Below are 18,745 nucleotides of genomic sequence, written 5' to 3'. Positions count from 1 at the left end.
AAATAATTAATTACTTTTACATCCAAAATAATTTTTTAAAGAATTCAAAAAATTCTTTATTAAGATAAATCAATGCAAATGGTGTAAAAATAATTTAAATATGATTCAGTTTTTTATAAATTGACTAAATTATTAGTTTACTTGGTTAAAATTACACTAAAATATTATTATCAGTAAGTAGTTATTTTTACCTTATCAAGATAATTTCTCTTTCTATTTTAAAAGAATAAAAAGAATGCAACAAATTTATAAAATTTTAAATAAAAACAAAAAAAACATAAATTTACCAATTTTATTTATTTTTTGTAAAATGTTGATAAACAGTTTAAGAAAAAATATTTTTTGAACGAATTTTAAATAAAATTATTTGCAGTAGATAAATAAATTTAAACAAATTTAAATGATATTGAATTTTTTAATATTGTTAAATTTTTAACAAGCAGTTTTTTCTAAAAGTTTAATTCAGAATTATGACTGACTACCTCTAATAAATAAAGATCAGATAATTTTATAAAATGTCAATTTATTTTTAGAAAAAAATATATTTTATGAATGATTTTAATATTGTTGTATAGCAAATCAAAATAAAATTTCATTTTAATAAAACAAAAATATTATATACAACTTTATTTATGTATTTTCCTTTTTTATATTTTTAAATATGGTTAATTATTGCAATTAATTTTATTCATTTCTTTTTAGGTTCCTATATTAACCAGAGACCATCACCAATTACGTGCTTTGTAACAATAGCTTCTCCCATAGCGGCTTCTTTAATTCCTTAGGCATTCAAGATAGCGACTCCAACACCCATAGCATGTTCTTTTCCATCGGCATATATAGCAACAACCTTACCATACTCAACACCTTCCTCAACATTAGAACCAGGAGTTTATAAACCTTTTGCCATAACATTAGATCCATTCAAAATAAATTTAACAGCACCAGAATCAGTTTAACATTTTAAAAGCATATCTGGATAAGTGTGTAATAATCTTAAAGTAGGGAAGAGTTCATCATCTTCTTTATCGTTCTTAAAGAAAATGGGGAACTTATCAACCCAAAACAATTCCCATTTATGTTCAGGAGTGTGGAATTTAGTGCTGCTAATTTGAGCCTTTTTGGGCATAAAATCTTCTAAAACACCTTCAATTTTAGGGAATTTTTCTAATATTTTTTCCCTGAGCTTTTTTTAAGCTGATTTATTTAAGGGAACTAAATTGCTAACTTCTTCTACTTTCTTGAACATTTCTTCTATTATTTATTTATGTTTGTTTGCTTGTCTAAAATCCAATATATATAATATAAGAATCAATCTATTTAATATATTTTTTGGTGATTTTCTCTAAAAACTCTTCTTATTGTCAAATTTTTAGGTATAAATCTTCTAAAATATATCTTGCTCATTTTGTCTAAAAGTATGTTTTCAATTATTATATTTATTTCTATTATAAATTTAAATTATCTGAATAAATAAAATATATTCAAAAATTAACTTTTTTAAACTAATTTATTTTAAATATTTATCTTTTAATTTTTATTTTTTTCTTTAAATTTATAAATATAAATTTAAGCTTTTCCTTGCTAATTACAAATTTTTTGCTTTGGATTTATTTTTAATTTGAAGTGTATAACGAAAGAAGAAAAAAATATCTAAATAAATAAAATATATTAAAAAGTTAATTTGTTCAAAAATGATTTATTTTATGTATTTTAAATTTTTATTTTTATTTTTTTCTTTAAATTATTTTTATATTTTTTTGTGTTTTTTTAAAAATTTAAAACTTTAATTTTATTTTAAGGTTTTAAATAAAGGAAAAAGCACTTAAATAAAATATATTAAACAGTTAATTTGGTGAGAATATTTTATTTTATGCATTTTAAATTGCTTCAACTACTTTTTGTTTAATAATTTTTTTTCAAGTTTTTTGCATTAATTTTTTTTGTTTTGATGCTTTATGATTTAATTTTATTTGAAGGTTTTATTGAAAGAAATAATTATTTAATGATTTTAATTAAAAAATATTTTTAAATAAAATTTCATTTAAATTAACTTTTTTAATTAGTAGTAAAATAAATTTAGTAGTAGTTAAGAGAATGAAAAATTTTGAAATTTTGAATCTTTTTAAATATTAAAATTTAAAAGAAAGCAATTAAGTACACAATCATAGGATTTATATCAAATAATTATGTTTAGATCAAACAATTATTTAATTAATTTTGTGAGACACGTTGTTTAATTATTAATCTTTTAATAATTGTCTTGTTTCTTCTAGTTATTTATTAATTGATTTGACAAGTAAATTTAATTTCATTAACTAAGTTTTTCTTTGATCCTAAAATAATTGATTGATAGTGATTAACTAGTAACTAGAATTTAAAGAGAAATTCAGAAGTAAAAATATGCGAACAGTATCAAATATATCTTCTACAGCATTTATTAAAATTTAATACTTTAATATTACCTTATTATTTATTTTCTTACAGTTCTATTAATGGTTTTTACTATTTTTTACCTGCTTTATAAAATTCAAAAATACTTGAGATGTAAGAATCTCCTTGAGTTACTTTTTGAAATTAATCACTAAAAGACTTATTTGCTTTTAATATGAAAGATAAATTCTACAATATATACATCGAATAAACTTAAATACGAGATTTCAAGAACCAAATTTTAATAAAATAAGCTTTTTTAGTAAAAAACTAGTGTTATTCATTAAAAAAAGCAACTCCAATTGTTAAAAAAAAGATAAAAAATCTATTTGTTAATTTTACATATCTTTTTAATATATCTAATTATTTTCAGTAAGTAAGTGAGGTAAAATGCATCATTATATTCAAATTATATTCAAACATGAAAACACAAAAAAATATTGAGAAATAAAAATTTATTTATTTCAGAGGTACTCTTTTTTCAATTAAAAGTCTTACAATTGTCCATAGGAATAACTGTAACTCTTCAATAAGGAAGAGAGGATTTAATTTTATTTTTATTTATTTGTTTATTAATTTAAAAATATTTAAAATCTACTTATCTTAAAATTAAAATTGGTTTACTAAATTGTTTTATGTCTGGCTTAACATTTTTTAACTGAATATAAATCATTTAAGAAATTAACTTTTATTAAAATTGAATATCGGAATATCATAAATATGTAGTCATAAATTGAGGATAAAAACAAAGTTACAAGTATTGTTTAGCTAATTTAAAAATTTTAGCTTTTAATTGGAAATATCTTTGCCAAACATGCGAATAATTGCACTCTATATTAGTCTGCGCTAAAAGAAATAATTAAATTTTAATAAAAGTCTTTAGTGAACACATATAAAAGATTTATAAGTTAAAATTAAATTCTGATCGTCACTATTGTATAAAAAATTATCTTTCTAAGACTTATACCTATTAATCAATTCTCTCTGTAGTTTGAGTTATTTTAACGTTAAATCAGATATCTTATGTTAATTTTTTGATATTTACTTTTTTGGGTATATAAACTTGTCAACAACTTGAATAAAATATAACTTTAATAGTTTTCTATTGTTTTTTCAATGATTCATGCTCCTCTAATCAAAAAGAAATCTTAATATGTAATATGTAATGATTGCGTAATTTAATTTGATTAATCGTCTTTAGTACTATTTCCCTAAACTAAGGTAGAGTTGCTTTAAAAACACTAAAATTTGAAAACAAAGATTTAAAAAAATTAAAATTAATTAACTAATTAGAATCCTTGTTCAAAAAAGATAAATAACTAAATAATTATAAACAAAAAAAGATAAATGTGCGGTATCCTCGGTATATTCAACATTGTTGGTAGATATGAACACGTTAGAAAGCTTGCCACTACCCTTTCTCGTAGACTTAGACACAGAGGTCCTGATGCCTGTGGTGTCTACATCTATGTAATTATTTTTTTTATTCTACTTAACTTTCATTTAATTTATGCGTTTTGTGAATTAACTGAGCTTAAATATTAAGAAAAATACATACAAAGCATAATAAAAATCAATTAATTTCCAAGATAACTTCTCCTATCATTCATTATAAATAAACTTTTCACTTCTATAATAATAAAATATTTATTTACCTATATCATAATTAACTGACTAACTTTCTAAATTTAAATAGGAAGTAGAACCTGGTGTTTGGAACATTATTTGCCACGAACGTCTCTCCATTTGTGACTTGAGTGACAATGGTAAATAGCCCTTCTTATTACAAAAGTAAGACTTAAAGCCTGTTGCTTTTGCTGCCAATGGTGAAATTTATAACTATCAAGAAATCAGAAAGAAATACGAAAACAAGTACCCTCTCCAAGGAACCAGTGATTGTGAAATTATTGGTGCTCTTTACTCTGAATTCGGTGGTAAAGAAATGTGGAACCATCTTGAAGGTATGTTTGGTGTTATCATCTACGATCCTAACACTAACGAATTCTTTGCCTCAAGAGACCACGTTGGTGTTATTCCTCTTTACTGGGGTGTTGGTAAACACGGTGAAGTCTACGTTACTTCTGAATTGAAGGCTATTGATGACTAATGCGTAGAATTATCCATTTTATTACCAGGTAATTAATCCGAACTAACATTCTTTGTTTATAATTGTCCCCAAAAATAATTCCTTTTTGGAATATGGACTGAGTAATAAGAAATAATCATTAGAACAAGTTGATACAAAAGAAAAAGTAGTTTTCGAAAATAGATTTTAGCAATCTAATTTGTCATTTGTACAAATTTTAAATAAAGAAAAGCTAATATTAAAAGGAATAAAAAGAGTAGAAAAGAAATTTTAGATATATTTAATGTCTAAATGAAAGAGTGAGATGCATGTATGAATGAATGAATGAATAAATGATTGTATTATATTAAAAGAAATAGATAGATAGTAAATTGGTGAGATTATTTATAAATAAATAAATAATATTAATAGAAGAATAAAAAAGCAAAATTTGAAAAAATAGAAAATTAGTTTTTAATTAAAGAGAAAACAAACAAACAAACAAACAATCAAATCATTCAATTAATACTAATCACTAAAAAATACTAAACATAGTATTTTTTTTAATTCAAATTGATTAGCAGATAAATTCTATCTCTCAAGATAAATTAATTAATTCTGTCTTTTTTATTTAATTAATTTAATCTTAAAATTTTATAAAAATTAATCATTCTCATTTTTTACCATAAATTTTGTAAACACACATTTCCTCAAATAATCAAAATATAAATACAAGTAAAGATAATTAAATAAACTCTTATTTCCTTTTGTTTCTTAAGGAAAAACACTCAGAAATTATTAAATTTGTGATTGAAGTCATAATTTAGATTATCTTAAATACTGATTATTTCTAATTAGCTCTGTCAAAGATTTTAAATTTTAACCTGACAATTTAAACATTACAAAGCAAATAATTTTAACTTTTTAAGACTTACTTTTATTAAAATTAATTTATAAAAATCAAAAGGTCATTACTTAGATAAGAACAAAACTCCTACATAATGGTACTAACCTTTATGGCACGATGAAGAATATTTCCCTAACAATTAAATCGACTACAAGGAGTTGAGAGAATAATTAACTTAGGCTGTTTATGAATAATTATAAGGTGATGCTCCTTTTGGTTTATTCATTTCTGGAGGTGTTGATAGCAGTATAGTTGCAGCCATCACTGTCCGTTTAGTCTAAGAAGGCAAGATCGATATCAAGAAGAGAGGTATGGATAAAGTCCACAGTTTCTGCATTGGTTTAAAGGGATCACCTGATATTGAATCTTCTCAAAAAGTTGCTGAATACTTAGGAACTGAACATCATGCCTTCATCTACACTCCTGAAGAAGGTATTGATGCTATTCCTGATGTTATCTATCACACTGAAACCTACAACAATACAACTATCCGTGCCTCCACTCCTATGTACATCCTCGCTAGAAAGATTAAAGCTTTGGGTATTAAGTATTGCTTGACTGGTGAAGGTGCTGATGAACTTTTTGGTGGTTACTTATATTTCCACAAAGCCCCAAACGCTGAAGAATTCCACAGAGAATGTGTCAGAAAAGTTAAGGATCTCTACAAATACGATTTACTCCGTGCAAACAAATCTACTATGGCTTGGGGTTTGGAGGTTCGTCCTCCTTTCCTCCACAAATCCTTTGTTGAATATGCTATGTCAATCGATCCCAACGATAAAATGCCTCGTAACTTCCCTAAAAACATTGAAAAGTACATTCTTAGAGCTGCTTTCGATGATAAGAGCAAGCCCTACTTACCCTCTGAAATTTTATGGAGACAAAAAGAACAATTCTCAGATGGTGTTGGTTATCTTTGGAGAGATTCTATTACCGCTTATTGCGAAACTGTCATCTCTGATAAAGACTTCAGTGACAGAGAAATCATTTATGAAATAAATACTCCTCGTAATAAAGAATAGTTCTGGTATAGATAATGCTTTGAACATCATTTCCCTTCTAAGGAAGCTGCCTTAACTGTCCCATATGCTTTGAGTATTGCTTGCTCAACTGAAAAGGCTCTTGAATGGTGTGAATCATTCAAGAAGAACACTGACGAATCAGGTCGTGCAGTTCTCGGTATCCATCAACAATCTGAATAACTTAAGGGCACCTTTAACGATGGTGAAAGTGCTGCTAAAACTGTTAAAAATTGAAAAGAAACAAGTAAACAAACAAAAACACTAAAATTTTGTAAATGAGAAAGATGACTTAATATATATCTATCTTACTTCTACACAAATTATATCAACCTATGAAAACCACCACTTAATTAATTTAAAATAAATGTGATTTAAGAAAACTAATAATAAATTGATAAATCACTAAATAAACTCAATCAATTCTACATAGTTTGTTAAAATAATTTAAATGTATCTAACATTTCATAATATATTTTAATATATCTTAAATATACATTTTTCTAGTTAGTTTAAAATAGCTTTTTATAAACTCTACTCTTTTAATTCTTATAATAGATTTTTTTTTTAAATTGTGTACATTCAAGTGTGACAAATGTAGTAAAATTTTCTTAAAAAAGTAATAATTAATTTTAAATATCGATTCTATGGCTATGATTGTAAAATAAATTACATTACATTACACTGCAATAAATAATCTTGCTTTTTACTTTCATAAATCGTCATCAACTAAAAAGAAATAAAATCAAATAATAAGTATTTTTTTTTACAATTTCAAAAATACCAGCAATTATTTTTTTAAAATAACTTTAAAATTTTACTTTTTAATTGGCAAAGAGATAATTGAAACAAAAAAATAATTTTAACTGTCCAATTAATTTGAATTGTAAAAAGTTATCACTGGTTGCTATTTTTTTATTCATTAACATTATAAACATTTATAGAACTATATTTTGAGTATTTATAAATAAAAATATAAAAATTAAAACTAATTGCTAGCTATTTTCTAAATAAAGCACACTAAATTTTTAATCTTAAAATATTTTTATTTTTTTATAATAAAAATGGAATAAAATAATTTAATAAAATAAAAATAAAAGAAAAAAAAATTGAACACACAATTTTAAATAATTTTTATGAATCTCTCTCTCAATATATCTATTTCATTCTAGGAAAATTTCTATATTATTTTTCACAAAAAGGAAGTATTGGATATTTATTTTGAAAGATCTATATAATATTATTAATTTAATATAAAGACTTTGTGATTTATTGAATCTGTCAAAAATTTTTTTAAGTCGCATTCTTCTAGTTGTACTGAGAGTTGTTAATTAAATTAAATAAAATAAAAGGATGGTGTTTTGGCTATTTAATTATTAATAATTATGTTTTTACTTTAAATATTTTTATATGATGCTTAAGAGATGTTAGTTACTTAGGTTTCATGTGTACTCTTTTTTACATTTAACTTGTTTGTTTGGAGTTTTGATATTACTCTACAAATAAATTAGATTCAAAAAGTTTTAAATAAAAAACAATCAAACTACTGAAAAATTATTATAAATATTGAAAAATACTACTATCAACAGACTTTTCAAAAAAATCATTAAAAGTAGTATCGCATAAAGCTAATCTAATTCCCTTCATCTTATTAAATTTTAAAGGTTTACCATAGAATGATACAATAAAAGGAAATAACTATTAAATAAGATGAGCCTGGTGATTAATAAAAAGAGTAAATGATTTTTTAAAAGGAATTAGATGCTGCATAAAATAAGCAATCTGAAAATCAAGACTTATAGATACCTTAAATTCAACCATTTAAAAACATTTCATAGATTAGTGTTAACAAATAAGAGAGCACTTTAAAAAAGTAAAAGGTAAAAAGTAATAAATGGGTTTTAAAAAACCGCAGCTAAGGACAGAATAAGCAGAATAATATGTCCAACTTTAATTCTTCAATTTAAAAATCTATGATTAAAAGTGTTTAGATTGAAGACCAAGAAAATCAAATTAAGGCAAACTCCAGGAAAGCAAGTCTAGGACTAGAAGCAATACAGATAGATGTGAATAGAGGTTATCAAATGAAATCACTTGATAACTCTCTCTAAGTGAATACTCAAAAAATTAATATTTAAAATTAAAAGCCAGAGAACGGCAGCAAGTAAGATTTTATTTTGGAGAACTAATAATAAAATAATGACTAAGAGAATAGAAATTCAGGTCCTAATACCAAGAAATAAGGCAAAACAGAAAATATACAAAAAAAATATGCCGTTATAGAGAAAGGGATTGAATGCAGTCCAGAAATAGAGACTGATGAATAAATGCTAAATAAACTTTTAGAAGAAAATAAATATCGCCCCACAAAAGAGTGGAAAGAATAGTTTGAAAAGGATATGTCAGAGTTGCTTTTAGGAAGCGAAGTTTAAGACAAGAGAGCAGTAGGCAGTCTTTTAGGTATTACTGTATTTGGTATTGTAGGATTTGTAGCTTCTGGGCTAAATCCTATAGGTCTTGTTGCAGGTGCTGTTGCAGGCGGAGTTATTGGATAGTACGCTGGAAGAAAAATCAAAAAGAAACTACTACGTACCAAAAAGCTTCTTTAATTTGATTTATTCACACTTAAGCTTAATTGCTATATTAAATTTGGGTAAGAGCTTATAAAGCCTTGTAAATTAGATATAAACACATATCGCTTTTACATTGAAAAGGTGGTAGAAGAAATGAAAGTTGCCATCCAATATCGTCGCTTCAGATAGAAATTTCACAAGGACATTAAAAAAATTTTAGAAAAATTCTTAAAGCTCTTAAAGAAAGACTTTTGTTTTAAAGCTATATTGCTTAGCTATAAACTGACTAAAGAGATAATTAAAAGAAAAAAATATCAATCAAATAATTAACCTGAATTTACATTAGCAGAAGAGGAATAAATAGTAGATTGTGTAATGAATGTTTTAATTCCATGCCTTAACATCTTAAGTGACAACTAAGAAAATCTTACACCAATTCTGAAGACATTTTAATTTAAACTTGAAAAACTTTCAAAAGACTATGTGATTCTCAGTCTTATAGAAAAAGGAAATCATGTTACTTCAAATAAAAACAAAACATTTAAATAAATAGAAGAATTGGATTAATAATTAGATTAAGAAATTAATATTGAAGCATTTGAAAGAATATTTAACCCTGAGCATATTAAGCAATTCATTATCAAAGGGGAAAGTGGTGTTCATAATCAACAAAGCCACGGTAAAAACGATAATAACATCTAGAAGCTTGCTGAGAGTGGAAATAAACATAAAAATGTTATTAACTCATAATAAAAAAAGCCTAAGTTATCTCAAGGAAAGGATGCTGATTTATATTAGGAGTAGTCAAGTTTAAACTCAAATTATTAAAATAACAACGATTTAAATAGAAATGCTGAAGATGAGCAGCGTTCTGCAACTTCAAATTAAACTGAGAAGAAATAGCAACGTATCATAGATTTGTATATTTAAGCAATTGAACAAAGAAATAAAAACTAAGTATCTCAAAAGAAGGATGATGAAAACGACATAGGAGATGATGAAAGTGGAATGTAATAAAACATGATGTTTGGTGATGATGTAAACAAAAAAAGAGTCAATACCAATAATAACCCAAGTTAATATCCTGCATTCTCTAAATAGCATCTCAGTAAGATTGCATAAAAAGAAAATATAATTCTCTCGCCTGGTACCGGATTTTCTAACTAGCAAGATGAGCTTTAAGAAATGGATCTTATTAATTAAAAATAAAACAGCATGCTCTAAGATGTAAAGTTACTTTAATAAAACAGCTACACTTCTACTATTAATTAAGACACCTCATAGATAAAAAGAAAAATATCAAACATATAAATTTAATTTAACTAACTTCCTAAGAAATAGCTTGATGTAGATTAAGAAAGCATAAAATCAAACAAGCAGGATGAAAACGTTGCTAAAAAAACTAATAATTAAATGTAAGATATTGAATCGTAAAATAACCAAGCTTTAAACAGAGATAATATTGAACTTAACAGTAATGAAGATTCTCGTTAAAGCAATTACAAAGAAAATTAATAAAATTTAAAAAGTGGAAACAATTTCAATATTCATTTTAATAAGGAATAATCTCGTTCATTTGCTAGGAATGATAATAGAACATTTTTAAAAATGAATTCCGATGAAAGCATATTTTCTAAGAATAATCCGTCTCCAAAGTATGATAAGTAAATACAGCTATAAGGAGATCATGATCAGCCTATGAAAGATTCGATTGTTGGAGATTAGGTCATAGAGCTTCCATAAAAAATGAGTGTATAAAGGGGAAGTATTTTTAAGTAGGCTAATAATTAAAACAATAATAATCCTTCAATTTAATAAAAGGGATAACCAAATTTTAGATAGAGTATAGTTTTATCAAGAGATGATAATTTTAAAGAAGAAGTGGTAGTTGTTAATATTCCTGAAATCTAAAAAGAAGAAAAAATGTCTCAATCAACTTCGAAAGAAGAAAAAAATAAACTTGACCCTTAAACATAAGAAAAGTTTGATCGTTTAATATCATTAGTTTAAGAAGACCCTGAAAAAACATGGGAATGCGTAATCAAAAAAGATGATATTATGTTTATTTATAAGAAAATGATTCCAGGAAATCCTTGTGTCCTTGTTCGTGCAGAAAGCTTGATTAAAGATTGCAATGCCGAAGAGGTGTTTGTTTAGATATATAATGCAGAGTTAAGGAGTTAGTGGGATAAAGTTACTCAAGGATTCACTGTTATTGACAAATTATAAGATGGAGTTGATATTATTTACTTCTTTGTAGATCCTGGTTTAGGTGTAACAAAAAGAGATTTCTGTTAAACAAGAGTACTCAAAAAAGATTACCCTCAGAAAGGCTAAACAACTATAGTTTTTTATAGTATTTAACACCCAAGCTGTCCAGAACGTAAAGGATATATTCGTGCGTTTTCACATATAGCTGGATATGTTATTCGTCCTCAAGGAAAAGACACATCTTTAACAATTATGACACAAAGTGATGTAAAAGGTATTGTCCCTAAATATGTTGTCAATTATATGGCTGCTAGAGCTCCTCCTAAATGGATAGAAAGCATGAAAAAAGGATGTATAGATTACAGAAACAGTTTATTAGGAATTACTAAAAAAAAGAAATGAGAAGTTAAATGAATTAAATTATTTTAATTTATATAAAAAAATATTAATTTATTATGCTCATATTTCAAATGTTAATTATCCTTTTTACTTATGCTCTTTCATTAATTTTTTATTCAATTAATTATATTTATTAGGATTTTCTTTTATGACTTTAAATGTTTAAGCAAATAAAAAATTCAAAAACAATTTACTTAAAAATAAATTCAAACATTTTTTATTTTTATTTTCTTTTTATTACAATAATATAAATTTAATGTCTTTTAAATCATAAATCTTTTTATTTTAAAATATTTATTAGTAAAATATGATATTATCCTCTAAATTACCAAACAAATGAATATTTTTTTTAAATTAACTAAAATCATTAGCAATAGCTATGAGAATGAAAAAAATTGATATCCATTTATCTTTAATTAACATTTTTTAGTGTTAATTTTTATTTAAATTATATTCAAGAACAAATTAGCTTTAGCAGCTTTCTCTCTAGTTTTTTAAACAAAATAAGAAAAGAGTGTTAGATGTCTCCCGCATATATTTTGTAATCAATTATCTAATTAATCGATATAATATTAGAAAAGTCAATTTTTTTGATTACTCAATCGTTTATTTGTTTAAAATAATAAATTTTTAAATTACATAAAACCTAGATTTTAGGGCTAGCTAATAGTTTTTACTTAAAAATACTTTGAGCTTAATTTAATTCTTTAACAAAATCTTTTGTTTTTTCCATAAAAACATAAAAGATTTGTTAAAATTAAAAGATATTTATTAGTTCATTGAACTCAAATTTTAGATAAAAACAGTATTATAAGGATGAAATCTAATTTATAAAGTTTAAACTAATTTATTTTATAAACGCAAAATAGGTTTTCCATATTAAAAATTGACTGAAAATCTGTAATAAATATCTTATGAGAACAAAAGAAAAATACTTTAATAAAAGAAAAAGCTTAACATATTTCTTAATTTAATCTATAAACTTTCTAGAAAATTTACAGAAAAAATATTTAAAAGTAATAAGCTTATTTATTCTTGCATAGGAATAGTTAAATTCTACATACTTTAAGCATCCATTTTCTACTCTTAAATAGAATGATATTATTTCTTACTGTATCCTGCTACTGTATAATTATTTTAAATAATTTTTTTTTTAAGTATTGAAATACAATTTCCATATTTTTAGGTTAGAAAATATAAAACTAAAAATTTAGATTTAATTCCTTCTGGATTTATAAAAACAATTGTCTGTCATTCTCAGATAGACAAATTGATTTTTTCGATTTATTGATTTGATATTTGTATAAAAGAAATAACTATTTTATCCTATGATTTGATACTACTAAATCTTGCTGTAAGAAACATAGAAAAGTTTTCATACAATTTTAAAGATTTTAAGCATAATGAAATGATTCTATGATTATTATGAATTGAAAATAATAACAACATCTACTACCGCCAGATATCTTTATAATGTGAAAAAGATATCCAAATTTAATAAAAAATATTACGGTGAGCTCTTAATTACTTATTTAATTATCAAAAAATCTTATTTAAAACTAACACTATCTGGAACAATTTTAGTTAATAAATTATAAACTCATAGATTTACAATTTTCATAATTAAAGGAAAACATAAAAAAATAATAAAACATTTAGTCATGGCTGATTATTCTTAATTCACTAACTACCCTGAATCTGCTTACTTATATAAAAAGAACAAAGGTTTTGCTACCAAGGCTATTCATGCTGGATAAGACCCTGATTAAGTTCACGGTTCTGTCAATGTCCCTATACATTTGAGCACAACCTTCGCATAAAAGGCCCCTACTGATTTTTATTCCTAATACGAATATGCTAGAGGTGGTACTCCCACTAGACACGCCTTTGAAGAATGCATCGCAGCTTGTGAAAATGGTGAATACGCTATTGCCTTCTCTTCTGGTTGCGCTGCCATGACTTGCGTCCTCCATTCTCTTCCTAAGGAATCCCACATTATTGTTTCTGATGATGTTTATGGTGGTACCAACAGATACATGAGAAGATTTGCAGTTGAAAAGTTCAATTTCAATGTTGAATTTGTTGATTTAACTGATACTGAAGCCTTCAAGAATGCCTTCAAGGAAAACACTGCTTTAGTCTGGATTGAAACTCCCACAAATCCCCTTATTAAGCTTGTTGATATCGAAGCTCTCGTCAACATTACCCGTGAAAAGAAGAAAGATGTAAAAAATTAATTCTTAAAAAAATTAAAAACTTTCAAATTTAAGAGACAAACTTGACGTAATAGCATGTATATTAGATATTTAAGAAGAAAAATCCCAAAAAATGATAATACAAAAATGAATTTTGAATAAAGATAAAAATATAATAGCAATAATTAAAATAATTATGATTTATACAATCAAATTATTTTTAACAAAAGTTTAAAATAAAAATAAAATATAAATAATGATATAATCTTAGTTAATTAGCTAGTAAGTAAGTATCATATTTTTGTATTTTATTAAAATATGAAATGGATTATACAAAGTATGTTTGTCATAAAGATTTACTTTTTTTAATAAAAAACATATTAAATAAACATTTAAAAAAATTATTTTTAATTATTTATTAGACTTGGGTTTTGGTAGATAACACTTTTGCCAGTCCCTACTTGTAAAATCCTATGGACTTAGGTGTTGATATTACCCTTCACTCTGTTTCTAAGTACATCGGTGGCCACTCTGATGTTATCATGGGTGCTTTAGTTTTTAACGGAAAGGAAATGAAGGATAAGCTCTTCTACTCTTCAATTTCATTCGGTGGTTGTCCTTCTACTTTTGACTGCTATTTAGCTGTTAGAGGTCTTAAGACACTCGAATCTAGAATGAAAATTCACTGCAGAAACGCCTACTCTGTTGCTAAATGGCTCGAATAACACCCTTTAATTGAAAAGGTCATCTTCCCTGGTCTTGAATCTCACCCTCAACACGAACTTGCTAAGAAATAACAAAGAGGTTTTGGTGGTATGATTTCCTTCTTACTTAAGGGAGGAAAAGCTGAAGCCTTCAAGTTCTTGTCATCTTGCAAGCTTGCTACTCTTGCTGAATCTCTTGGTGGTGTTGAAAGTAAAAAATTTTAATTTATAATAAATAAAATTTATTTTTATTCAAACATTATATTTAAAAACCAAATAAAAATTTAATTATTTATTTATTATTTTAAATGTCTAAAATTATTTATTAATAATAGCTTTAATTGAACATCCTGCCTCCATGACTCATGCTTCTGTTCCTGCTGAAGTTAGAGCTAAGTTAGGTATTACCGATAACTTTATTAGATTATCTTGTGGTGTTGAAGATGTTGAAGATATTATGGCTGATATTGATCAAGCTCTTGAAAAGGCTTGCAAAAAGGAATAATGAGTGAATTATGCATATTAAAATGATTAATTGTGTTTTATTAAATATGAGTGAAGATTTGCTTATTAATTTTTTTTATTTGTATTTCTTTTTAAAAAATTGAAAAGGAAAATTAATAATTTATTTTTGATCAAAAATCATTAAAAAATATAAAAAACACTGAATATCTTTGTTGAAAAATAAATAAATAAATAAATAAAAAAGGCTGAAATTTTATCTTTAATTTTTTCAATATAAAGTATTCAGTGATTAAAATAAGTTTAAAATTTTTTAAATCAATATTTTTTCAGTAAAAAGAAAAATTATGATAGACATTGACAAAATTTGATAAAAATAGTAATGTAAATATTTTATTTGTAACTTTTCAAGTAGATGCTATTTGAATATCTATTTTAGATGAAAGAAGTGTCTGTAAATTTGCATCTCTTTTTATAAACTTGCTATTCAGATTTTCTTTTAAAGAAAGAGTCTACATTTTAGTTTGCAGAATAAATCTTCCTTCTATTTCTTTAGAGTGTAGTAAAATCAAATGTAAACAAATCAAGCAAATATAGATAAAAAATAAAAAAGATTTTGATTAAAACCTAAATATAATTGATTGAATTTTTTTTTTTTAATAAATGATACTCATGATTATTCTTATTTTAAACGTTGTTATGATAATTTCTCAAAATTGTTGTTTATTAATGAATCTTCACTTAAAATTTATTTTATATTCTTATCTGTTATAAAAAATTTTAGTGGTATATTTTTAAATTCAAAATGATTACAATCCAGAGAGAAAGTATTTTTGTTTCAACTTCTAAAATAATTAGAATCAAAATATATTAAAAAGATCAATTTTATAAATTATCTATTACATGTTTATTTAAAATTGAATGAATTTATTTATTATAATTTAGAATTTTTTTTGTTAAAACATATCTAAGAAATAAAATTTTATTGACTTTTGAATATTTATTTGCTTGTTCCTTTGTTTATAATAGTTATGAAAATTTGTTTAAAAGTTTTTTTGAAAATATTAAAAAATTTAGATAAAAGTTGTTCTAGTAAAAAAATAAGAATAAAATTGAATAAATTTCAGAAGAGAAAATCTATCGTTTTTATATAAAATATATAGAAAAATTTATAAAAAGACAATCAAAAGTTTCACCAAAGATCAGACTATATCGACAAATAATAAATAAATAAATAATTTAAAAGCAAAATAAAGGAAATTAGTAAGAGTCAATAAAATAAGTTAAAGTAAATTTTAATAGTAATTAAGAAAAGTAGTTCAATCTATAATTTAAAATTGCTCTCACTTTTTTTCCAAAAGGAAAATTAAATAAGTTAGTGATTTAGTGAGTTATTTTTTTTTTTTAATTAATTTGTTAAATGTGAAATAATTTAGTGGATCAATTAAATTCCTTTCTTCAAAATAATATTCAAGAAAAGAAAATAAAATCCGTTAAATCAGACCTCTTTTTCTATCTCTCTGTTATCTTTTAACTTGCTCTTCCTCCAAATAATGAGAAACCATTAATAAACGGTTTCTGATTTAGTATGGAAAGAAGAAGGGTTAAATAGATCTAAAAATCCCCTATAAAATTTAATTAGTTTTAAATATAATATTATTAGATATGTTTTTTGAGTAACATCATTCCAATCATTATTTTTTTTTTAAGAATTTTTTAAAAGTAATGTGCCAAATAAATGAAAGTTAGTTTTATATTAAAGTTGTAAAAGTTTGAATCCACAAACCTTCCATTGAATAGAATTTTTACATCTCTTCAACCCTTCCTTAACCTCCTTCTCCTCCAAGTATGAATGTGTTTATTTGTTTGTTTTCTTATAACACAGAGCATAGGTCAGATAGAGAGAAGGCAGGTCGGTAGGTGGTGGTGGTCATTAATTAATAACAACTATTAATTAAAAGGTGGTAATCTTTGAGATTGATTATTAGTCAATGCTTCCTCATCTGGGAGGGGTTAGGGCCAGATGAGAGATTAGCACGCTAGGGTTATTGTAAATATAAAATTGTATATATTAAGGTAATTAAAAATGATTTTATCAACGAAAACATATAAAAGATAATCACAATATTAGTTAGTTTAAACATATATAGAATATAGTCTCAAGGCTAAAAAGATGGGGGGTTGTTAAAGAGAAGATTATTTGCGACTCAGAAAAATAAGCCATAAGGAGGGGAGGAGAAGAAGCATGCTAAAGGCAGCTGCTCTTTCTATTTTATAAATCAATTTTTCTTACCTCAATTTATAAAATACTTCCTTTTTTCTATGCTCTAAGTAAGGATGGATTATGATGAAAAAAAGGAAGGAGATGAAAGATATAGAAAAAAATAATCTAAAATTCTAAAGTTCTAAAATTCAATGTTAATCAATCAATAATAAAGGAGTAAGTAACTAATAGGGCCAATCATTTAGTAAGCTAATGCAATGAGCCTTCTGCTAGTAAGTAAGTAAAGAAGTATGTATTAAAGTTATTCCTTGGTCATATTTTCTGTCCCTTTTGCACCTATTTAGTTTGAGTAAAATCATCAAGGTTTAAATATAATTAAGATTTGTTGATTTTTAATATATAGATAGATATAGGGGATATAAATGTTTCGCAGCTTTATTCGTTTCTAAGAAAAGAGGTAGATTATAAGCTAGATCGATGCTTTTAGATATAGATAGATATAGGTAGAGATATAAATTGGATTGGTTGGATTGGGTTATATTTGTTGGTTGGTTAAATTTATATATAAATCAAATTAAGATAATTAATAGCATCATCTAGGTAAAGGGTGTAATAGATAGATAGATAGATTGGATGATAATTTATTTGGTTTATCAATGACTTTTATTTCACAATCTAAATTCTTCATCAGCAAGTTCTCTAGATTCAGTAATCAATTCTTAGACGGTTTTAGATTACATGGCAACTTTGCATTTGGAGAGAGCACTGAAAAAGATTTACAAATCTCTCTTTCTCTCACTTAAGAACTTTTCATCGGTATTACCAAACCACTTTTTACCAGGGAATTTGGGTAAATTAAGACTTGAGAAGTCACTAATTTCCTTCTTAAGGCTATGGTACAACTCACGGAGCATTGAGTAACGAGATGTGAAGTTCCAAGATTCTTTGCTGAGAATTTTTTTTCCTCTTCTTTTAGTTTCGACAGCTTCAATTTAATAAACTACGAATTTTTTCTGTCCGCTCTTCTGTTGATAAACTTAATTTGCATTTTCCTAACCACCGTTTTCGTTTGAAGCAGTGCATTCATCTTCACTGCCCTCTTCTTCAGATACGAATTCATGATCCTTGATATTGAAATGAATGGAACTGATAATTTGCTATGATTATTAGCATTGAACGCAGCTTACCTTACTGGGGACGACTGCACTTTGGATGTTAATATTGTTATTATTAGTATTATTATTGTTGTTGTTTTCTTAGACTTTCATAGCATTTTTCAATTAAATTTTTCTTTCAAGGAAACCGAAAATAGTTCTGGGCATAGGCATAGGTGGTACTTCCTCTTATTCTAATTAATTCACTACTGAACTCTTCTTGACTGAAGGTCTGTTGATGTTGCGAGGAAGGGAAATGTCGCTCTAGGGGCTGAGGTGCAAATTAAGTTCATCATCAGTAGAGCAGACAGAACTATATTCAATTTTTTCGGCTTTCTTTAACTCATGTTAAGACTCTGAAGAAGAGTCAGAAATCTCTAAACTGTCCATTATGAACAT

General features: G+C 25.1%; 5 protein-coding genes across 5 annotated transcripts; 3 read left to right on the top strand and 2 right to left on the bottom strand. All coding sequences in view use genetic code 6, as the record gives it.

The window, feature by feature from the left end:
• Positions 1 to 688: 688 nt before the first annotated feature.
• On the bottom strand, positions 689 to 1,249 carry TTHERM_00052430 (pseudouridine synthase and archaeosine transglycosylase domain protein; the record flags this gene model as incomplete). The annotated part of the gene is made up of 1 exon (XM_001014939.3): positions 689 to 1,249. The coding sequence occupies one exon, from the start codon at positions 1,247 to 1,249 to the stop codon at positions 689 to 691; it is 561 nt and encodes a 186-aa protein (XP_001014939.1).
• A 2,531-nt stretch (positions 1,250 to 3,780) lies between these two features.
• TTHERM_00052420 (asparagine synthetase) lies at positions 3,781 to 6,661 on the top strand (the record flags this gene model as incomplete). Its single annotated transcript, XM_001014938.1, has 3 exons — positions 3,781 to 3,903; positions 4,130 to 4,568; positions 5,466 to 6,661. The coding sequence occupies 3 exons, from the start codon at positions 3,781 to 3,783 to the stop codon at positions 6,659 to 6,661; spliced, it is 1,758 nt and encodes a 585-aa protein (XP_001014938.1).
• A 1,439-nt stretch (positions 6,662 to 8,100) lies between these two features.
• On the top strand, positions 8,101 to 11,610 carry TTHERM_00052410 (START domain protein; the record flags this gene model as incomplete). Its single annotated transcript, XM_001014937.1, has 1 exon — positions 8,101 to 11,610. The coding sequence occupies one exon, from the start codon at positions 8,101 to 8,103 to the stop codon at positions 11,608 to 11,610; it is 3,510 nt and encodes a 1,169-aa protein (XP_001014937.1).
• A 1,658-nt stretch (positions 11,611 to 13,268) lies between these two features.
• TTHERM_00052400 (cystathionine beta-lyase/cystathionine gamma-synthase) lies at positions 13,269 to 15,014 on the top strand (the record flags this gene model as incomplete). Its single annotated transcript, XM_001014936.3, has 3 exons — positions 13,269 to 13,832; positions 14,225 to 14,717; positions 14,842 to 15,014. 3 exons carry the CDS (start codon positions 13,269 to 13,271, stop codon positions 15,012 to 15,014), a joined length of 1,230 nt encoding a protein of 409 aa, XP_001014936.1.
• Positions 15,015 to 17,860: 2,846 nt separating this feature from the next.
• Positions 17,861 to 18,745, bottom strand: TTHERM_00052370 (PX-SNX-like domain protein; the record flags this gene model as incomplete). Its single annotated transcript, XM_001014933.2, has 1 exon — positions 17,861 to 18,745. The coding sequence occupies one exon, from the start codon at positions 18,743 to 18,745 to the stop codon at positions 17,861 to 17,863; it is 885 nt and encodes a 294-aa protein (XP_001014933.2).

This window comes from Tetrahymena thermophila (genome assembly GCF_000189635.1).
Source record: "Tetrahymena thermophila SB210 genomic scaffold scf_8254659, whole genome shotgun sequence".
Classification (NCBI taxonomy): Eukaryota; Ciliophora; class Oligohymenophorea; order Hymenostomatida; family Tetrahymenidae; genus Tetrahymena; species Tetrahymena thermophila.
The sequence above is the reverse complement of the archived record's forward strand: the minus strand, read 5'-3'. Positions and strand labels throughout refer to the sequence as shown.